This window comes from Chiloscyllium plagiosum, unplaced genomic scaffold (genome assembly GCF_037043375.1).
Source record: "Chiloscyllium plagiosum isolate Xiang-an unplaced genomic scaffold, Cpla_swu_hap1 HiC_scaffold_30, whole genome shotgun sequence".
NCBI lineage: Eukaryota > Metazoa > Chordata > Chondrichthyes > Orectolobiformes > Hemiscylliidae > Chiloscyllium > Chiloscyllium plagiosum.
The window spans coordinates 36,954,960-36,973,853 of record NW_028270168.1 but is presented as its reverse complement, the minus strand read 5'-3'; the positions used below and the strand labels follow the sequence as shown (position 1 = coordinate 36,973,853).

At 40.6% G+C, this 18,894-nt stretch overlaps 1 protein-coding gene across 1 annotated transcript in view; it reads left to right on the top strand.

Annotated features, from left to right (window-relative positions):
* The window catches only part of LOC122563724 (CUB and sushi domain-containing protein 2), a 616,258-nt gene that overhangs the window by 579,639 nt on the left and 17,725 nt on the right, over positions 1-18,894 (top strand). Inside the window, exons 62-64 of the mRNA XM_087976898.1 lie at positions 775-887; positions 5,772-5,859; positions 12,771-12,909. Coding sequence (XP_087833024.1) covers positions 775-887; positions 5,772-5,859; positions 12,771-12,909 — 340 coding nt within the window. The remainder of the gene's footprint in view (positions 1-774; positions 888-5,771; positions 5,860-12,770; positions 12,910-18,894) is intronic.

Below are 18,894 nucleotides of genomic sequence, written 5' to 3'. Positions count from 1 at the left end.
CAATAAAATGTTAAGTTCAGGAGATGTAGCGAAAAATATAATGCTGTTTACTGTTTTTTTTTCATAACCTATCCTCAGGGTAAATGTGTCAAATGTATCCATTTGCAACTTTAGCTTTTCTTTGTTGACAGATACAATGTGAATGTGATTGAATATGCGCATTGATTCAATTAATGCCTAAAAAATACTAATAGCCATATAGACTACATGTCAATTAATGTAGAAAATTGGCTATGCCTGTGTTTTGTTGCCAACAAAGAACCATTTCGCTTCACTATCCACCTGAAAAGCAAGCCTGGAAATGAAGTTTCATTCATTGAGATTAATCCCTGGTAATCCAGTGGCTGACAACATGAGATATATGGCCACCACCACCACTTCCAACAGAGAGAAGTGAATCACAAAATATACATTGATTCAGAAAGTCCAAAATCTTCTGTACAATCATTCTTACTTCAACTTCAGCTGAATTTTTCTCACACTCGCAAAATTGTAGAAGTACGTTACAGCCTTAGCGTTTCAATTCTATAATCTTGGGGCTTTGCATTCTGAATTTGAACTACTTCATCATTTGCTTCACAAAGAACCCCCGTCTGTTTCCAAGCCTAGTCCCATCTTGCACAGTGGGCCAAGACATTTTCCTTTATTTTTTAAGTATAAAATCCAGCATGTGTGACTAATCCCACTGCATGTTTACTTGATGGAAACCTAATAAAAATAAAGTGAATTATTAAATGACTCTCATCTAATTGCAGATGTGTTTATATCTGTCAGGTTTCTACAAAAAGGAAGAACATCACCTTCTTCTTGAACTATATACAATCCATGGTCCTGTTGAAATGTTTGTGCACAAGTTTAAGAATGACAACCTGGCTCTGGATGGCTATGTAAGTAGTGATGGGTGTCAGTCTCCAAATGTCACAGTTAAATATTACAGCTAAGTACTTGAGACATGTTGGACAGAAAATAGCAAAGTGTCATTCACTTAGAAAATTAATGGTGCTATGTGTCAGCACCATGGAACACTTATGGTCTAGAGGAATTGAACACATAGAATATAACAGTGTTACTATACATAATTAAGGCCCAAAATGTAAATGCATTTTTATCTACTTGGTACCTTAGTAGAAGTTCTTATCGAGCCATTCAGTAGGACATCCAATGTATCAATAAAGAACATTACAGTGTGTTTATACTGATAATATCAATCAGGTAAATCTGTGCTTCTGCCACTTCATGATGATATGATTAGAAAATACTTTGGACAAAATTCTCTTGAGATATTTCAGACAGCTTTAGTGTTGCAGCTTAGTGTCAAATTGATCCACATGTTTAAGAGAATATCAGCAATTATTGGAATGATACAATGGGTTCCAAAGGAATACATGCTGTATAAAATCATGAGGGCCATAGTTCTCCAAATCCCCATGGTTTTAATTATGGTTTAGAATATATACCATACTTATATTCTATCTGCATATGTTACAGTAAAGAACAGAGTTTTCTGCACTGACACCAGATCCCAGATAAAAAGCACTGTGGTTGACTCTTAAGAAGACACTCAGATCAATGGACAGTTAAAGATGGGGGCAATAAATGCTGATCCAGCCTGCGATGCCTGCATTACATGAATCAAAAAAGGAGACTCAAACTGAACATCTGGTGAAAGTCACATCCTTCAAAAATAAAAATGATCTTTTCAGTTGGCATATGTGAAAGAATATGGCTTTTTCTTGCTATGCTACTCCTGGGAAGCAAACGTTCAACATCTTAAAAAAAGTTATATGCATTGGATCCTAGAATTTATAATCCTATATTCCATCATATCTGGGCAAATACTCCAATTTCAACTAGAGCTATCTACTTTAATCCATGATTCGGAGATGCCGATGTTGGACTGGGGTGTGCAAAGTTAAAAATCACACAACACCAGGTTATAGTCCTGGTGTTGTGTGATTTTTAACTTTGTACTTTAATCCAGTTTCCCAACTTATCTCTATGTCCTTATGGGAGTCTTTTATTTTTTCCCTTTGCAAATGTTTATTTGTCACTTTCAAATAATAATTTATTCTCTGTCTCAATTGTGACTTACTTTAAAAAAAACATGGCAGAACCCTTTAATCCCACTGTCAGCAGGAGCTCAGTGGATAGCATTCACCTCTTGGTCCGGAGGTTTTAGTTTCAAGTCCCAGTCCAGAGCTCTCAATCCAATATAGTGCTGAGGCAGTGTTTGCATTGTTGGTGTCCCATCTTTCTGGTGAGATTTTAAACCGGTGTCCTTTCTATGTAGTTACATGAATTCTACACTCAAGAGAAAATGTTCATATGTTTTATTAAATATAGGAGATTCTGTGGAATACTTAGAGAAGCAGGCTCTGTTAATGTGGTTTGGCATCACAATGACATCTACTAATGCAGCAATATGTAAAGAGCCACACACAACTCTGCCTACCAAATAAGTGTTCTGCTTAGGAATAACATACTGAGCTTCTGTGATTTCCTCCATGGCAGTGAAGTGTAGCTTGCATCTTCCCTTTAATTCAATCCCAAAGCTGAATGGAGGATGATCTAAGTTTTTGTTTCCTTAACCGTATCATGTACCTCCACAAATATCAGTGCACACTTCCCTTTATCCAATTTAAAATCGATGTTCTTATCATTGACTGCAATATCCACATATCAGAATTCATCTTGCATGTCTGGCAATCAAATGAGTTGAAGTGCTGCCATGGGTATGCTGCATTCCCCAGGAAGAGGATTTCCTGCCCCTCCATGACTCCTGTTGCTAGGACACCTACAGTTTGCTATGTCTATGTTTAATTTTCTGTGCAGCTGCTGACAGCTGTAACATGATCTCTGTCTTTGCACTTATAATCCCCTACTGAGAAGCTACCAGCGGGGTTCCTTAACAGCATCAACTGCTCTCAATTATTTTACACATTTTCTACTGATGAAGTTTTTGAGTGCCCACTTCTTCCCTACTTCCATAAATACTTTAATTTACTGGAATGGTTTACTCACTGTAGCCGACTGATTGTTTTTTGGTTTGTGCCACTTCCCAAATCGTGTATATCCTCACACCTTTTTTGAGCTTTCTTGCAGGCTTTCCCTTCTGTTTGGTGTCTAGGTAGGACTTGAAGTCTGTCACTTACTGCTCCTTGTCACAACTGAGCTTCTCTTAAGATATTTCCCCTCTTCTGGATTGCTGGGCTGGTCTCATGGTTTCCTTGTAACACTGTCCTGTCACTAGGGTTTACTGTACGCTTTGTGCCACTCACCTGTGATTCTGTAGATTGGTACATTTAGGTGAAGTCAATATGGATTTCTAAAAGGGTATTTGTCTCTAAAAGACTTGCTAGAGTTTTTTTTTGAAAAGGTAACAGAAAGGCTCTAAGGGTAACCATGTTGATTTGCTTTGCATGGATTTACAGAAGGTGTTTGATACAGTTCCACTCAACAAACTGTGTCAAAAGTTACTGATCATGGTGTAAAAGGCACAGGAGCAATGTAGATGCAAGATTGTCTAAGTGAAAGAAAACAGTGTAATGGCCAATGGCTATTTTTTGTGCTGGAGGAAGTTTTGCAGTAGGGCTCCCAGGTGTCTGTACTAGAGCTATTGCTTTTCATGATTTATATTAAGTATCTGGAGCTAGGGACAATTGCAAATTTTGTGGATGACACTGAAACTTAGAAGAATTCTAAACTGTGAGAAAGTCAGTGTAGAACTCTAGAAAGATATAGACAAGTTGGTGGAGTGCGCAGACAAGTGGCAGATGAGTTTCAATGCAGAGAAGTAAGAGGTGATGTACTTTGGAAGGAAGAACATGAAAGACAATATTAAAAAAAAGGCGTACTATTCTAAAGGGGGTGCAGGAGCAGAGAGACATGGGTATAAAGGCACACAGTTCATTGAAAATGCCAGGACAAGTAGAGAGTACTAAATAAAACATACAGTGCCCTCAGCGTTTTCAATTGCTGCATAGAATACAAGATTTAGGAGGTGATGCTGAAATTATGTAAGACAATTGTTAGACCACAGCTGGAGTAATGTATGCAGTTTTAGGTGCCCACATTATAGGAAAGATGTGAATGCACTGGAGTGAGTGCAGAAACGATTGAGAAGCATGGTTCCAGGAATGAGAAACTTCAGTTATGATGATAGATTTGACAAGTTGGTACTGTGCACCTTGGAGAGAAGGAGGCTCAGATGAGATTTGAGAGAGGCTTTTTAAAATCATGAGCAGGCTCAATAGAGTAGAGAGGCAAAGTTGTTTTCACTCAGAAGGGAACAAGAACCAGAAGGCATAGATGTAAAATGATGAGTGAAAAAAAAGGGATGATGTGAGAAAAACATCTTTTCACATAGTGAGTAGTTAGGGTATGGAATGTGCTGTGGTGGAAACAGGTTTAATTGAAGCATTAAAGAGATCATTGGAAGATTATATGGATAGAAATATTGTGCAAAGGTATAGGGGAGAAAGCAGGAGATTGACACTAGGTGATGATGCCCATTTGAAGAGCTAGTGAAGGTACAATAGGCTGAATGATGTCCTCCTGCACTGTAACGCTTCTGCGATTTATGAAAATTACATTCTACAAAATGTAAATGTGCCTATTAGTGTACATATGTTTACAACAAAAATAAGCTCTTAGATACTAGTAAAGGGACAACAATTAGCAAAACATACCATGCTGATTGATCTAAAGAATGCTGTTCAGCCTTTATAGTATAAGGGGTTAATCAGACTGTACACATCATTACAGGAAGTGACGTGATGTCACATGATATCAGTCCTCATTCAACTCGATGAGAAGATGTAACCCCCAGTACGAAGGTGTTTTCCAACAAAGTTACCTCAGTGGACTCTATAGATGCTCCATATTAGCATAACAACAATACTAGGAATACTATAGATTCCAACGTGATGCCTTTTAAATCAACACAACAAAATTTTGATTTGTGTACTTCAAATGAGTAATTTTTTTGTACTAGTTTGGTTGGTCTCAGATAAACAGCACAACCTAATGGAATCATAGAGAAACAGTCAGGACTAGAAATATAGTTACCTTTTCATGGGACACAGAGTGTTCTCAGTTTAATGCTTCCACCAGTCAAGACTTATTAACAGTTTGAGGGTTTTTTTATATTACTGTCCCTGGTATGTGATCATTGCAAGGAAGACCAGCATTTATCAGCCATTCCTAATTAATCCCAAGTGCTCCAAAGAATACTTATTCTGTCTGTACATGTGGTCCAGGAATGAACAGGGTATTTTAGGTTCAACCATTAATACTGATTGCAGACTTACAGCAATATGGATGATTCATAACTGCCTTCTGAAAACTGATCCAGTAAGTCACTCAGATCAAATGGCAATTATGGATAGGCAATAAGTGCTGACCCAACTAGTCACACCCACATCCCAAGAACAAATTTTAAAAAATCAAACTGTACATGTGAAATTCATAATCTTCAAGAATATAAATTCTCACTTCAATTGACATGCATGAAAGAATTAATTTTGATTCGTTGAGTGACACCGTTGGTCTATTTATCATTGGCCACAGGTCAACACAGCAACATCTGTGACATAGGTAAATGTTTGCAACCGTGGGAAGTAGGCCTGGATTCAGGGTGCAAATGATGGACAAATGGAAATCCTGTTACAGTGAGGACTAATTACAGAAAATAAATTCATGGCCACCTTCCCTAATTATCCTGCGTGTAATAGATATTTGCAAGATTGCTGACCTCATTAATTATCACACAGGTTTCAGCAGAGGCTTCAGGCAGCACATTCGTGTACCAAGGATTTGTACAAGGCAAAGACTTCGGACAGTTTGGTCTCCAAAGAATAGGTAAAGCTTCTTTCTTCTCAACTAATAGATTTCATCATTCTGGATCATTCTGCTAAAGGACTTACCAATGCCAGCTGTCATGAAGATTATTTTTTCTCCTGGACGTGATTTCATTGGATCTTAAACTTAATAGTAGTTTCAATTCTTCCAGCTTAAATTCAGCAGGAGGAACTGTCTCACTGTCTGTTTCAGTCCTGAATGCTGTTCCATGTGCCATACTAAAGGCACAACAGCAAATCACAAGAGTATCTGGGGATTTGAGGCTGGAATGGGTTATATTCTGGCTTCTCATTCTGACAGGGATCCTTGATCACCAGGAGTTTGTCAGAAATACGAGACATGCACAAATGATGCTCCAACCATTAGTTTTAAATGGTTAGAAAAGTCACTCGCAATGTATGCCCAAACCCTTGATCCATGCTCTCAAAAAGCACTGCTCCCAGCCAAGAACTCAAAGTAGGAAAAAACAGTGCCTTAATAGTGTTTACTTAAATGGGACTTGATAGATAGCTATGAGCAGAAGAACTGACAACCATAATAATACATCTCTTCAATGGGAATTTGGAGGTTGTGTGATCTGTCCTGTCAACTGCTTCTGTCGACTTTGAAACAGATAGTGTCCCACAATATGCTGCTGTAATCCACAATACCCATTTCAAAACCGATAGGATTAACTTGTATTTTTGCGAATAACCATCTTTAAACATAATCAAAAGAAATCCATTTTCAAGTTAAGGAAGCCTAGTGAGGAAATCTGACACTCAAGAATGTTTCACAAAAGAGTGGTCTAAGAGATCCCTGGAGATGAGAGTGCTGAAGGATTCTTGGCAATAAAATTAGCCACAGCAAGTTAAGCTGACTGTTTTTTTTCATCACCTTCTACATGCAGGATTTTATGGAGTAAATTGGCTTCATTTGTGTCAGCCACAGTTCAATTGGTAGCACTATCACCTAAGTCAAGATTGTTAGTTTAAGTCCAATTTCTTTAAGCATCAATCTAAACTGAGGCCTGAACCTTTGATCCCAGCTCCTCAAACCTGATCCAAGAAAAGTGCCCTGGGTATTCCAACCTATGACTCAAGAATGGGGTGTAATGGGAGTCATCCACTTGCCTTCAAAAATGACAGGACCAAGAACAGGGGCAGTACTTGTAGATTCAGATCATCAACACCATTTTATCTAAGACAGAAGCTGTCTCCTGTTCAGGATTGGCTAACAGTTAGTATGTCAGGATACATTAAAAGTCATTTTCATCACTATTATAGCATGTGACCTGAGGGTATAAAGATATCAGACTTCATCTTAGCTCGGGCTGACATATCGATGGAAGCAAGCTACTCTTTGTACGTAACAGCTTGATATTGGCCCAGACAAAGATGTGCCTGTAAATGTAATTTTTATATATATTACTGAGCTGAAATAAATATGGATTGGATCTTTAAGGAGCACTTTGCCTACTTCTGAGTCTCTTGTATTGCAAGGAACTGCCACATCAGGTAAAGACACTCTTCTGGAAGCAATATGCACATCATCTCTATCTCAGCAAAACTAATTCCAGAAGCTGAAGGCTCCCTTCATCTTCATAGAAATTGAGGCCTGACAGTTAAATGCTGCACTGTCAGTCATGTCACTTTTTAGATGAGATGTTCACCAAGACTTTCTTCTGACATCCCAGCTGAATGTCAAAGCTGGCATGGCATTATTTGGAGAAGATTAAGGGTATTATCCCTGGTGTCTTGGCCAATACGTGTTGGTCTTACATGAGCAACAATAAAGCGGTGTAGTTTTTCCTTATCACATTGCTGTCTATGGGAGTTTACTAGGCAGACATTAGTTGCCACATTACAACAGTGACAACACTTGAAATGTGTATCATCGTCCAAAAAGTACTTTGGAATAGCCAGTTGTCATAAAAGGTCCTAATTCAAAGTTTTTTCAATGTAAGATGTAACCTTGAAAATCCATCATGGAGCGAGACTAGAAATGGGTGATTTTCATTTTCCTCTGTGAAGATTATATAATATATCACAACCCCAGAGAAATACACAGCAAATATTTTCCATATTGGAAATATAAGCTTTGGGGTATAAAAGAATTGTCTTTATTCACATGAAACAGAAGGCTGTCAATCTGAAATAATAAAATACTGGAAAATCGCAGCAATCAGGCAACATTTGTGGACAATTAAAGAGTGAATATTTCATGTTGATGACCTTTTTACAAAATATGATGCAGATTTTACATTTGTGGCAATGGATGAGTGGCCAGTTTTACACAATGCTTGTTCTGAAGAAAGGTCACTGGAATATTTAACTCTGTATTCTGTCCACTGATGCTGCCAGACCTGCTGAGTTTCTCCAGCAATTTTGTTTTGTTTGTTTCCAACCTCTAGTGTCTGCAGTTCTTTGTTTTATTTTTGCATTCTGCTCAATTTACTTGATAAAATCATGAGGAGCATGGATATGATAAATAGGCAAAGTCTTTTCCCTGGGCTGGGGAGTCCAGAACTCGAGGACATAGGATTAGAGTGAGAGGGGAGAGATATAAAAGGGACCGAAGGAGCAACGTTTTCACACAGAGGGTGGTGCATATATGGAATGGCAGAGGATTTAAAAGGCATCTGGATGGTTATATGAATAGGAAGGGTTTAGAGGGATATGGGCCAAGTGCTGGCAAATGGGATTAGTTTGCGCTAGGATATCTGGTCAGCATGGATGAGTTGGACCAAAGGGTCTGATTCTGTGCTGTACATCTCTATGACTCTATGACTGTTTCAGGGCAGTGCAAGCAGACTGTTAAATCTCTATCACCTGTTTTGCACTAGCCTCCAAGACACCTTTATTCCCTCTTAAAAGTGCTCCCTGACAAATCTGCCTTTTCTATTTGGAAAATTCTTGCGACTAATTTCTATTTAACATTTAGCATTCTCACGCTTAAACATTGCACCTGATAATATTAGACCAGAATTTGCTGTGAATATAATGGTTTAATGAATGGCCCCTCATTGTCTCTTATGCATAAACTATACCACAACTTGAAAGGAGATCAGATACATCCTTTTCTGTAACTATCAACTCCTGTCTGAGTTGAATTGATCCACCATAACCTATGAAAAATGGCATTTCACCATTTGCATCATTACTCAAATGCACCAAATCGCATGAAATTGTTATATTTCTGCAGTAGATTTGAACTAAATATCCCACACGTAATCTTTTTAGCAATGCTTATGACTGCCTGTCAACCACTTGGGTCCCCAAAAGTGAAGTTAAAAACATGGACTCTCATTCCTTGCTTTTCACTGACATTACAAATTGTCCTTTTTGTTCTTACTTACCTTCTGCCTCACTTTTCTATCCTTTTAGTTTCAATTTGTTTCCTTTCTTTCTCTTCCTGAGCTGTTTTGACGTTGAATTCACCCAAGCTATCCTTCATTCTCACAGGAATGTGCTATTCTTGAACTCTTATCAACTGCCGTTTGAAAAACCCCCACATGTCTGATGTAGATTTACCCTCATGAGTATCTTAAAACTCTCAGTATTATGGTCAATACTCCCAAAATGCTGCCCACTGAAACTTCGTTCACCTGGCTGGAGTCTTTTCCCAAAACCAGGTCCAGTTTCACCCTTTCCCTGGTTGAACTGTTTACATACTGTGTCAAGAAACCTTCCCAAATGGTCGGTATAGATTCTGCCCCATCCAAACCTCGAGCATAAAGTGAGTCCCAGTCAATATAGGGGAAATTAAAATCACCTACCGTAACAACCCTGCTGTTTTTGCATCTTTCCAAAAGCTGTCAACATATTCTCTCCTCCATTTCCTGCTGACTGTTGGGAGGCCTGGTGTAGATCCTCAGCATTGTGATTTCACCTTTTCTATTCCTGAGTTCTGCCCATATTGTCCCACTGCACAAGTCCTCTGATGTAGCCTCCCTCAGTACAGGTATGAGGTACTCCATTATCAGTAATGCAAACCCCCCCCCCACCCCTTTTACATCCCCTTCTTTCACACCTGAAACATCAAAATCCTTGCACATTCAGCTGCCAGTCCTGTGCCTCTTTCAGCCAAGTCTCTGGAATCGCAATAATATCACCTTTCCAAGTACTAAGCAAAGCTCTAAATTCATCTACCTTGCCCATTACCTTGCATTGAAGCAACTGCATTTCAGACATCCTCTTTGTTCTTCTTGGCAACATTTCCCAGCCTGTTCTTGTTCTTAGTAGCATTTGCCTTGATTTCTACTTCTCCCTTAGTTTCTGTATCTACTGCCCTACTCCTCTGGTTCCCATCTCCCCTGCCTCACTCATTTAAATCCTCCCTAACAACTCTACCAATTACTCCCCCAAGGACATCAGTCCTGATCCTGCCCAGGTATAACTCGTCCAGCTTGTATGAGTCCCACCTTTCCCAGAACAGTTCCCAATGCCCCACGAGTCTGAAACCCTCCCCCTCACACCATCTTTTCCGCCACATGGTTATCCTACATATCTTGCTGTTTCTACTCTGACTACCTCATGGCACTGATAGTAATCCTACATTTCAACTTTCTTTTTAATTCTCTACAATCTGCTTTTGGGACGGCATCTTCTTTTTTTCCCGATCTCATTAGGACCAATATATACTTCAAACACTGGCTGTTCACCCTCCCTATCCGAATGTCCTACAACTGCTCCAAGACAGCCTGGACCCTAGCACAGGGAGGCAGCACACCATCCTGGACTATTGTTTGCCGCCACAAAAATGCCTGTGTATTCCCCTTCCAATTGAATCCCCTTTAACTACAGCACGTCTATGCCGATTTGTCCCTCCAACTGCAACACACACAATCATGGTGCCACATTGAACCAGAGGAGCAATCTAAGAATTGGAGCACGCCTGCCATGTCTTTCCCCTTTAACAAAATTAATCCTCACAATGTCAAATATTTTTAAAACCAAATTGAATCTCCTTTCTACTTCCGAAGGCCCTACCATGCAATGTGTACTCCCTTGTCTCTGAAAATCCTCACTTATTTCAACGTTAAATTCAATTTGCTATTGGCCTATCCCACTGACCAACCTGTTGGTATCATCGTGTAGTCTAAAGCTTTCGTCCTCACTATGTTTACTCCAATAATTTTTGTGTCATTCTTGAACTTATTGAATAAACCTCCTATATTCATACCTGGATTATTAATTAGCACAACATACAGCAAGGGACACAGCACTAATCTTTGTGGTACACTCCTGGACACAGCCTTCCAGTCAGAAAAACAATCTTTGACCATCACCTCTTGCCACTAAGCCAATTTTGGATCCAAATTGTTAAATTGCCTTAAATCCTTTCTTAACCAGTCTCCCACATGGACCATTCTCTCCCCAATGTAATTTGGCAATTTAAAAACAGGGATAAACGGTTTGACCATCATTAAAAAAGGAAAATAGGATGGCCTGTGACCACACTGTTGACCTCTAATCCCAACCACTTCTTAAGGGAAGGAGTTAAAGATGGCACCTATTGTCTGCCAAATCTGTCTCCAAATCTGAGCTGGGCTTTAGTCTTCGCAGGGTTCTTGTCTAATGTCTTTTTAAAGCCCTGTCTACAGCCCTAGTTATGTGATTCATCAGGACTGTGGTCCGAGCATGATGCAAGTAGAAAGCATCCCATTGGAACACCTCCCTTCTTCCCCAGTACTGGTGTCAATGTCCATGGGTTTGACCCGACCTTTCCCACCCCAATCCTTCCTTTTACAGGAAAGAGGCAGAGGCCATCAGTGTAACCAAGAAATGGGAGAGGGTGTTCAGAAGAAACTTTGTTACCCTGAGAGAGTTCAGAACTCGCTCTCATATCAGTAGTTTAAACCAGTAGTACCAACGCATTTAAAGGGAAGCTCGAAAAGTATATCAGAGAGAAAGGGGACAGATGGGGTTGGACTGAGTAGTTTATGTCTGTGTCATTACCATGATGTAGTTAGTTAACATTAAATCCTATTTAAAAAGAGGAAATGGGTGATCGGACTTTGAGACAAAAAGGAGAAGAAAAATTTATTTTCTCGCTTTGGAAATCTCCCAACAAGAAATAAAATCTTAAGAATTGGGACTCTACATTTCTAATGAATCATGTTCTGTGCTCACAAGATTGATTTACACCATTAACTCTTATTACAAGACTAAAATGAATGCTGAGACTTCTAATGGCATGCCTTAACTTTCCGTGGTGAATTTAATGTGGAAATGCATCAAGTTCCTTTAAAAACAGAGAGGCTGAGAATGAGATATGGAACAAGACAACCCAGTGAGCAATTTATAGATATTCACACATGACAGCACCTTGTCATTTGCCTGAAATTCTACAGTTTGCACAGAAAAAAACAGAGTGCCATTTGCTTTGCCATGTTTTTAAAAGTCAAGTGAAAAATGCAGAAAATGTACTGCAACAAATTGTCTACAATTTTTACTTTGCAGCTTTCAGCAATTTTGATCAGCAGTTGCTGATCACAAAATCTTCTCCTACAATATGCATGATGGTAGCAAACAGGGCTGAATGAATACCACTGCACTTGTCAGAAATAGAGAGGAAAGTAAGCAGCTTGTGACCTGACCTTTTGAGGCTCCGCAGGAAGCTGTTACTTTGTGTTTGAGGTCTGGAGATTTATCAGGTTATTATGGAATATGCGTTTAAGCAGTAATAAGGGGATTTGTCAATTATGCAGTTCTGTTGTATTTATGGGGAGTTTATCATTATATTATTATTATATTACTCCAGTAAGCTTCAAAAAATATCAGTAGAGATCAGTAAGCAAAGTTAAGTTGCTGTTCATACAAGCCTGGGTTTGCTGAGTGAAAGTGCCCTCATCGAGTTCATGGTTTCTTTCTGCAGTTGTATTTTAAGCTCCATTCTTGAATATGTCAATTGTTTTCTATCTCATTCAGATCTGCACATGCTGGAAGCTGGCACTGACTCAATAGGGCACCACTTTAGCACTAGCAGCAGCTCAGTGGCTGTTGCCATCCTCGTGCCTTTCTTTGCCCTGATAACAGCAGGATTTATATTGTATCTCTACAAACACAGGTGAGTCCTGCACTGGCAGGGGCAAGTCAGCCAAGCGCTCCAGTTTGACCAAGTTTGCCCTGATTTTCGTTCTAACCATGTAAGCTTTTAGACTTGTTAACTTGGGGGAGCTATAATATCGATGCCTGTTTGTGTTTCCTGTCACGTGATATTTTACTGTGAAGCATTAATGGAGTTGTTTCCTCAGCACTGAATCCCTGAGGCAGTATTGAAGAACTGCTGATCTCTACTGTAATCCTTAAAGTGTGTTCAGCCCAGTTATTCGACTTTATATTCTACAGAATGATAATACGTATCACTTTCTTCATTTTTTGACCTTGCTAATGCCACTTAAATATATTTTTGCCCTTCTTCAGGTCTCTTCATACAGGTTTCTTTGAGATATACATAGATGATATCCTGAGTGTCTCCCAGTACTATTGTTATTATGAGTGCCATTATTATAAGTTGTTATTATAAGTCAGTTAACAAATTCTTTCCACATCAGATGTTTCTTTCATGGGCAAATGCACTCAGCCTTGAAGAGAAATTGCCACCAGCTTTTCTTGTAAAATAGAGACCAACAGCTTACGTGGCACGGTGGCTCAGTGGTTAGCACTGCTGCCTCAGAACGCCTGGGTTTGATTCCAGCCTCAGGCAACTGTCTGTGTGGAGTTTGCACATTCTCCCCTTGTCTGTGTGGGTTTCCTCCAGGTGCTCCAGTTTCCTCCCACAATCCAAAGATGTGCAGGTTAGGTGGATTGTCCATGCTAAATTGCCCATAGTGTCCAGGGTGGATTAGCCAGGGAAATGGAAGAGCTGTGTGGACTCGATGGGTCAAATGGCCTACTTCCACACAGAAGGAACTCTTTGATTTTGTGGTACCTGTTTCAAATGCCTGGAGTTCCAATGTCTCAGGAAAAGAACTGCAAGTTGTCACTGTTTCTGACATTATCCTGTTTGGGGAAATGAGGGTGACAGATGTAGGAAACAGTGCGACACTGTTGCAGTGAATGATAGGCCACACGTGTTTTGATCTTGCAGCCCCTGAAAGAATTTTTAAAATGTAATCTGAGGTTGAGGAGAACAAGGTGCTAGAGTATGGATGTGAACATGCTGGATTTGACCCGAGCTAACTTGCAAAAAGGATGTTGACAGATGTTTATTTCAGCACCAGTTCTCATCAGCAAAAGCATTTGAAATGTCAGGTCATCTATTTTATTTAAAGAATTGCATAGCAGGGGTGACATTTAATAGCATGTCCCCACCGCGCCTCCCACTCCCTCCCAGGAAGCGGAGGGGATGGGGAGAGGTCACAGAGCTGGCTAATTTGTGCATCTTATTCCCAATGCACACAGCACATCAGATTCCTTCTGTGTGCCACTGAGCATGCTGATTGCACTGTCGACTGGCGACAGTTTCAAAGCAACTTCAAAATCATGCAAGTCTTGCAGCAGTGGTAGATAGCCTCCCCTCTTTGAAACCGTCAGACACCTCTTAAACGGAAGGTGCATTGTGGCTGGAACAGGAGCTGGAAGTCAATCTGCCATTGATTCTGACTCGCCGGGATTTTCCGATAGCTGGCTAATCATTTCTGTAGCGTTGATGGGAGCTGTGCATGGGGGCCCTATGTAAATTGCAAAATGGCAACTCTGAGGGAATTGCCTGGGAAATTGAAGATTCCGCTGTGTTATTCCCAGAACCCTCTGAAAACAGCCATTCATTTCAGAGAATTCTGAAGGTTTTGCAACAATTACAAATTACTCAGGAAAAGTTAGAATATTAAATAACTAGTTTAACTCCTGAGTAACTATTGAATTGACATCCCAACTTAGCACACACAATACAACACAAGACAATGCACATGCATACACACACGCACATACACACTGACCCGTCCCTCCCTGGCCTGACATTCCCCTTTCCCCTCTCCCACTAAGACCTGATCTTCCATCCCCTCGTGGCAAACTTGACCCTCCCTCACCACCAACTCTGCAGCTCCCAACCCACCCTTCCCCCAGTTCTCGACAGCCACCCTCGCCTGCTTGGACCTACCCTAAATACTTTGTCACTTCCCTTATTCTTTTTCCAATTTGTGGCCTGGCACCCTTCCATCCCAGCACGCAGACTTCAACAGACTCCTTAAGTACTTATCCTTTCACAGAATCTGTCAAAGTGGCTTTCTGTAATGCTGGACCTTCACGTCACAGAATATAGGAACTGACTGTGTGAGAAAGAGCGTGTTTCCATTCTCCTGACTGTTCTGCAATGTAAAGGAGCTGTCACAATAACATTGTGTCATGCATTTCTGAAAGAGCCCGAATTGAAATCTCTGGTCTCGAATGCAGTGCTCTATCATTACAATAAAAAAGTGAAAAGGCATGTGATTGCCATTTCTCAGAATGTCCAGCACAATGGTGGAGAGCTGACTCCAACACCTTCTGACGCTGGAGAGCTGTGAGTAAGAGGAGACATGTCCTATCTGTAGAGAGACAAATCTACCCTTTCCCCTACCCCTTAACCCAGACAAAGTTTCAGAATGCATAGGACCAGTGTCTGGAGTTAAGCTCTGAAGCCCTGATTTCACTGAATACAGTGACACAAATAGTTCAGTGATCTCCTACAAATGATCGAGGTCAGCAAACACAACATCAAATGCTACATCCCACCAGTTAGACCAACAACTGAACATGATGCTCAATGCACCGTATCCCTATCACTCACTCACCAACAGTCTCTGTGTATCAGGACTCATACTAAAGAATAATATCTTTTCCTTAGCTATACATGCTGAGCGTTGCTACAAGCTTCACACTTTACAGTTTGCAGTTTGCCCATATTAATAGCTGTTCAATCATGACAGCCACATCACCCAAAATGTTTGTGCCATGAGTATATAAAATTATGAGAGATATGGATAATCAAGGTATTTTTCCCGTGGTGGAAATGCCAAATATTAGGGGGTATAGGTTTAAGGTGAAAGGTGGAAAGTTTAAAGATGTGCGAGGCAAGTTATTTGTAGGTCCATGGAAAAAAATTAGAGGACACAGTTTCAGGTGAGAGGGGAAAGATTTAAAAAGGACCTGAGGGTTACTTTTTCACAAAGAGTGTGGTGCATGTATAGAACAGGTTACCACAGGAAGTGGTGGAGGCTGGTGCAATTACAACATTTAAAAGGCATCTGGATGTGTATACAAATAGGAAGGATTTAGAGGGATATGAGCCAAATGCTGGCAAACAGGATGGGATTGGGATGTCTGGTTAGTGCAAATGAGTTGGAATATATGGTCTGTTTCCGTGCTGCATAACTCTCTGACACAATTACACTGTCAAACAGGCATGGTGTGCCACAACTTGGGCTTGTCAACTGATCACTGCTGCCATTTCGGTCAATCATATCATTTTTAAAGCCTTTTCGAGTTGATGAATGTTTTGGGCATTAAAATTAAATGATGAAAGTTGAATTTGACAGCTTTCACTTTAATAGTAACAATAGCCAAGAGGAGCAACCTGGTAAGACTGTGATGGAAGTGCGAGAGTAAAGTCACTCAAAATCTTGCAGCCACCAGCTCAGCTTGTCATACAGTGTATAATTTGATGACAATTTGGAAGTTAGAGATCATAGAGTGATACACTAGGTATTAGTGATCTGCAGACAGGCCAGGGAACAACAGCAGTATGGGTGCCAGTGCAGAGCCAGGCAAGGCTATGTGTTTGCATTCTGCTTTAGAGGACTCCAAGAACTTCAATAAAACAGGCTATAACAGAAGGCTAGTGGAGACTTACAATAAAAATTCTTCAGGTGTTTGCTGGATCGTCTTCTCAGCATAGAGGAATCCTGCACCAACCTTACACTGACATTTGTATAGAGCTTGGAGCCCATCTTTTCTTGCATAGACTGGTGGCCACCCCATTACCAACATTATCCACTTGGCTATGACGTGACATCTGACAACCATTATCTCAGTTTCCATTACAGCACAAGCTGAAGTATCTTAATGACAGTGTCTACAGTGTGGAAGCTCAGGTTTTGTCACACAAGGGGCGGCTGATTGCTATACAAGTTGGAACATTTAAGGAGCATCCAGACAGATACATGAGTGGGCAGAGAACGAGGGATACAAACTGTGTCGAGGCAAAAGGCTTTTAAATTTCAATAAGCATCATGTGTTGGTGCAGGCTTGGTTGGCCAAAAGGCCTGATTCCCTGCTGTATTGTTCGTTGTTTGGTTAGCTGTCTTTGAATTGAGAGCCTAAGTTGACAATAGGGTGTGAGATGGTGCAAATATCTCCAACTCCATCCTGCAGGTTCATCACAATAATCATGCTCAAAGCCACAGGCAATGCCATCCTTGCTTTATTGCGAGGATTGGCTCGTATTATAGAATCATAGAATCCCTACACTGTGGAAGCAGGCCATTTGGCCCATCAAGTCCACACCTACTCTCCAAAGAGCTTCTCTCCCAGATCTACTCCCCTACCTTTTCTCTGTAACTCTGAAATTCCTGCACATCCCTGGACACTATGAGCAATTTAGCATGGCCAATCCACCTAATTTATAGCTGCTACAAGTGACAGATTTCATTGCGATCCTCATTACTGAAGCACAGAACTCAGACACTTTGTCAATCACTGAGGTTCAGGTGGGAGAATTGCTCCCTGAACCCCCCAGATGGATACGACTTCCTGTTGAGAGCTCTTTGTCCCCTCCTCCTTCTCTACTTTTTCTAACACCTTGTCATACTCTCTGTTATAGAGTTACAGCGTCCTATAGCACAGAGATGGGCCCTTTGGCCCAAACTGGTCTGTGCTGACCAAAATGTCCATCCACAATAACCCCATTTCCCTGCACTTGACCCATATCCTTCTAAACCTTACCTATCCAGGTATTTGTCCAAATGCCTTTTAAATGTTTAAATGTACCCACCTCGACCACTGCCACTGGCAGCTCATTCCATATGCATATCACCCTCTAGGTACACAAAGTTGCCCTTCAGGTTCTCTTTTATTCTTTCCTCTTTAACTTCAACTGATGCCCTCTAGTCCTTGATTCTCCAACCCTGGGAAAAAGACTGAGCGCACTTACCCTATCCACACTTCTCTTGATCTTATACTCTTCTTTAGGATTCCCCCTCCATCTCCTATGCTCTGTTGACTCTGGAAATTTCCTTGCCCCTGGTCTATTGTATTTATTAGATTTATTTTATGGTACAAGGTTGAACAGATTGAACTTAGATCTATTTCAGAAGAATGAGAGCTGACCTTATTGGACTATAGAAAACCTTGAGGTGACTTGGTGTGACGGATACTGGGTAAATGTTTTCTCTTGCGGGGGAACTAGGAGACACAATGTCAACATAAAAGGTCTCCCTTTTAAGATGGAGATCTCTCTTTCCCCAGAAAGCACAGGAGCTGGGTCATTGATTTTATTCATGGCTCTGAGAGTGAATTTATTGATAGATAAGGGAGACAGGAGTTATGGGACCAGGTGTAGGGGCTACACTTGGATTAGGCATGGTTTTATTGAATTGCAGAACAGGCTCAATGGGCCAAATGGCCTCCTACTCTTAAATTCTGTGTTCCTGTGTGTTTTCCTGGGCAAGGCTGAGATTTGAAGTTGGCAGTTGCTAAAAATAGCACCACAAATTTTAAAAAATGACATAGCCATGGCAATGCAGCACTGATCACCCACTAGAGATGCTCCCAGCATGAAGGGTACTTTCCCACCAAGACAGCATTGGATTTTATTTAGTTTGCATATTACACTCCCTACTGTCCCAAATGTTGGTTGTGTTCAGGTGCTTTCCTGTTCCTTTCGCTGCTGCAATATCAGTCTGAGCAGGTATTTTTAGTTGAATGTTGGAGCTACCCTTCCAATGGTCATTTACAGACAGAAGCGCTATCACATGCTGTTTGTACATTGAAATGAGGTAATGCTCTTCACTTCTGGTAGCAATTATAACAGCATGCACAAAATTTAACATCTGCATGAGCTATGCTGCGTAAA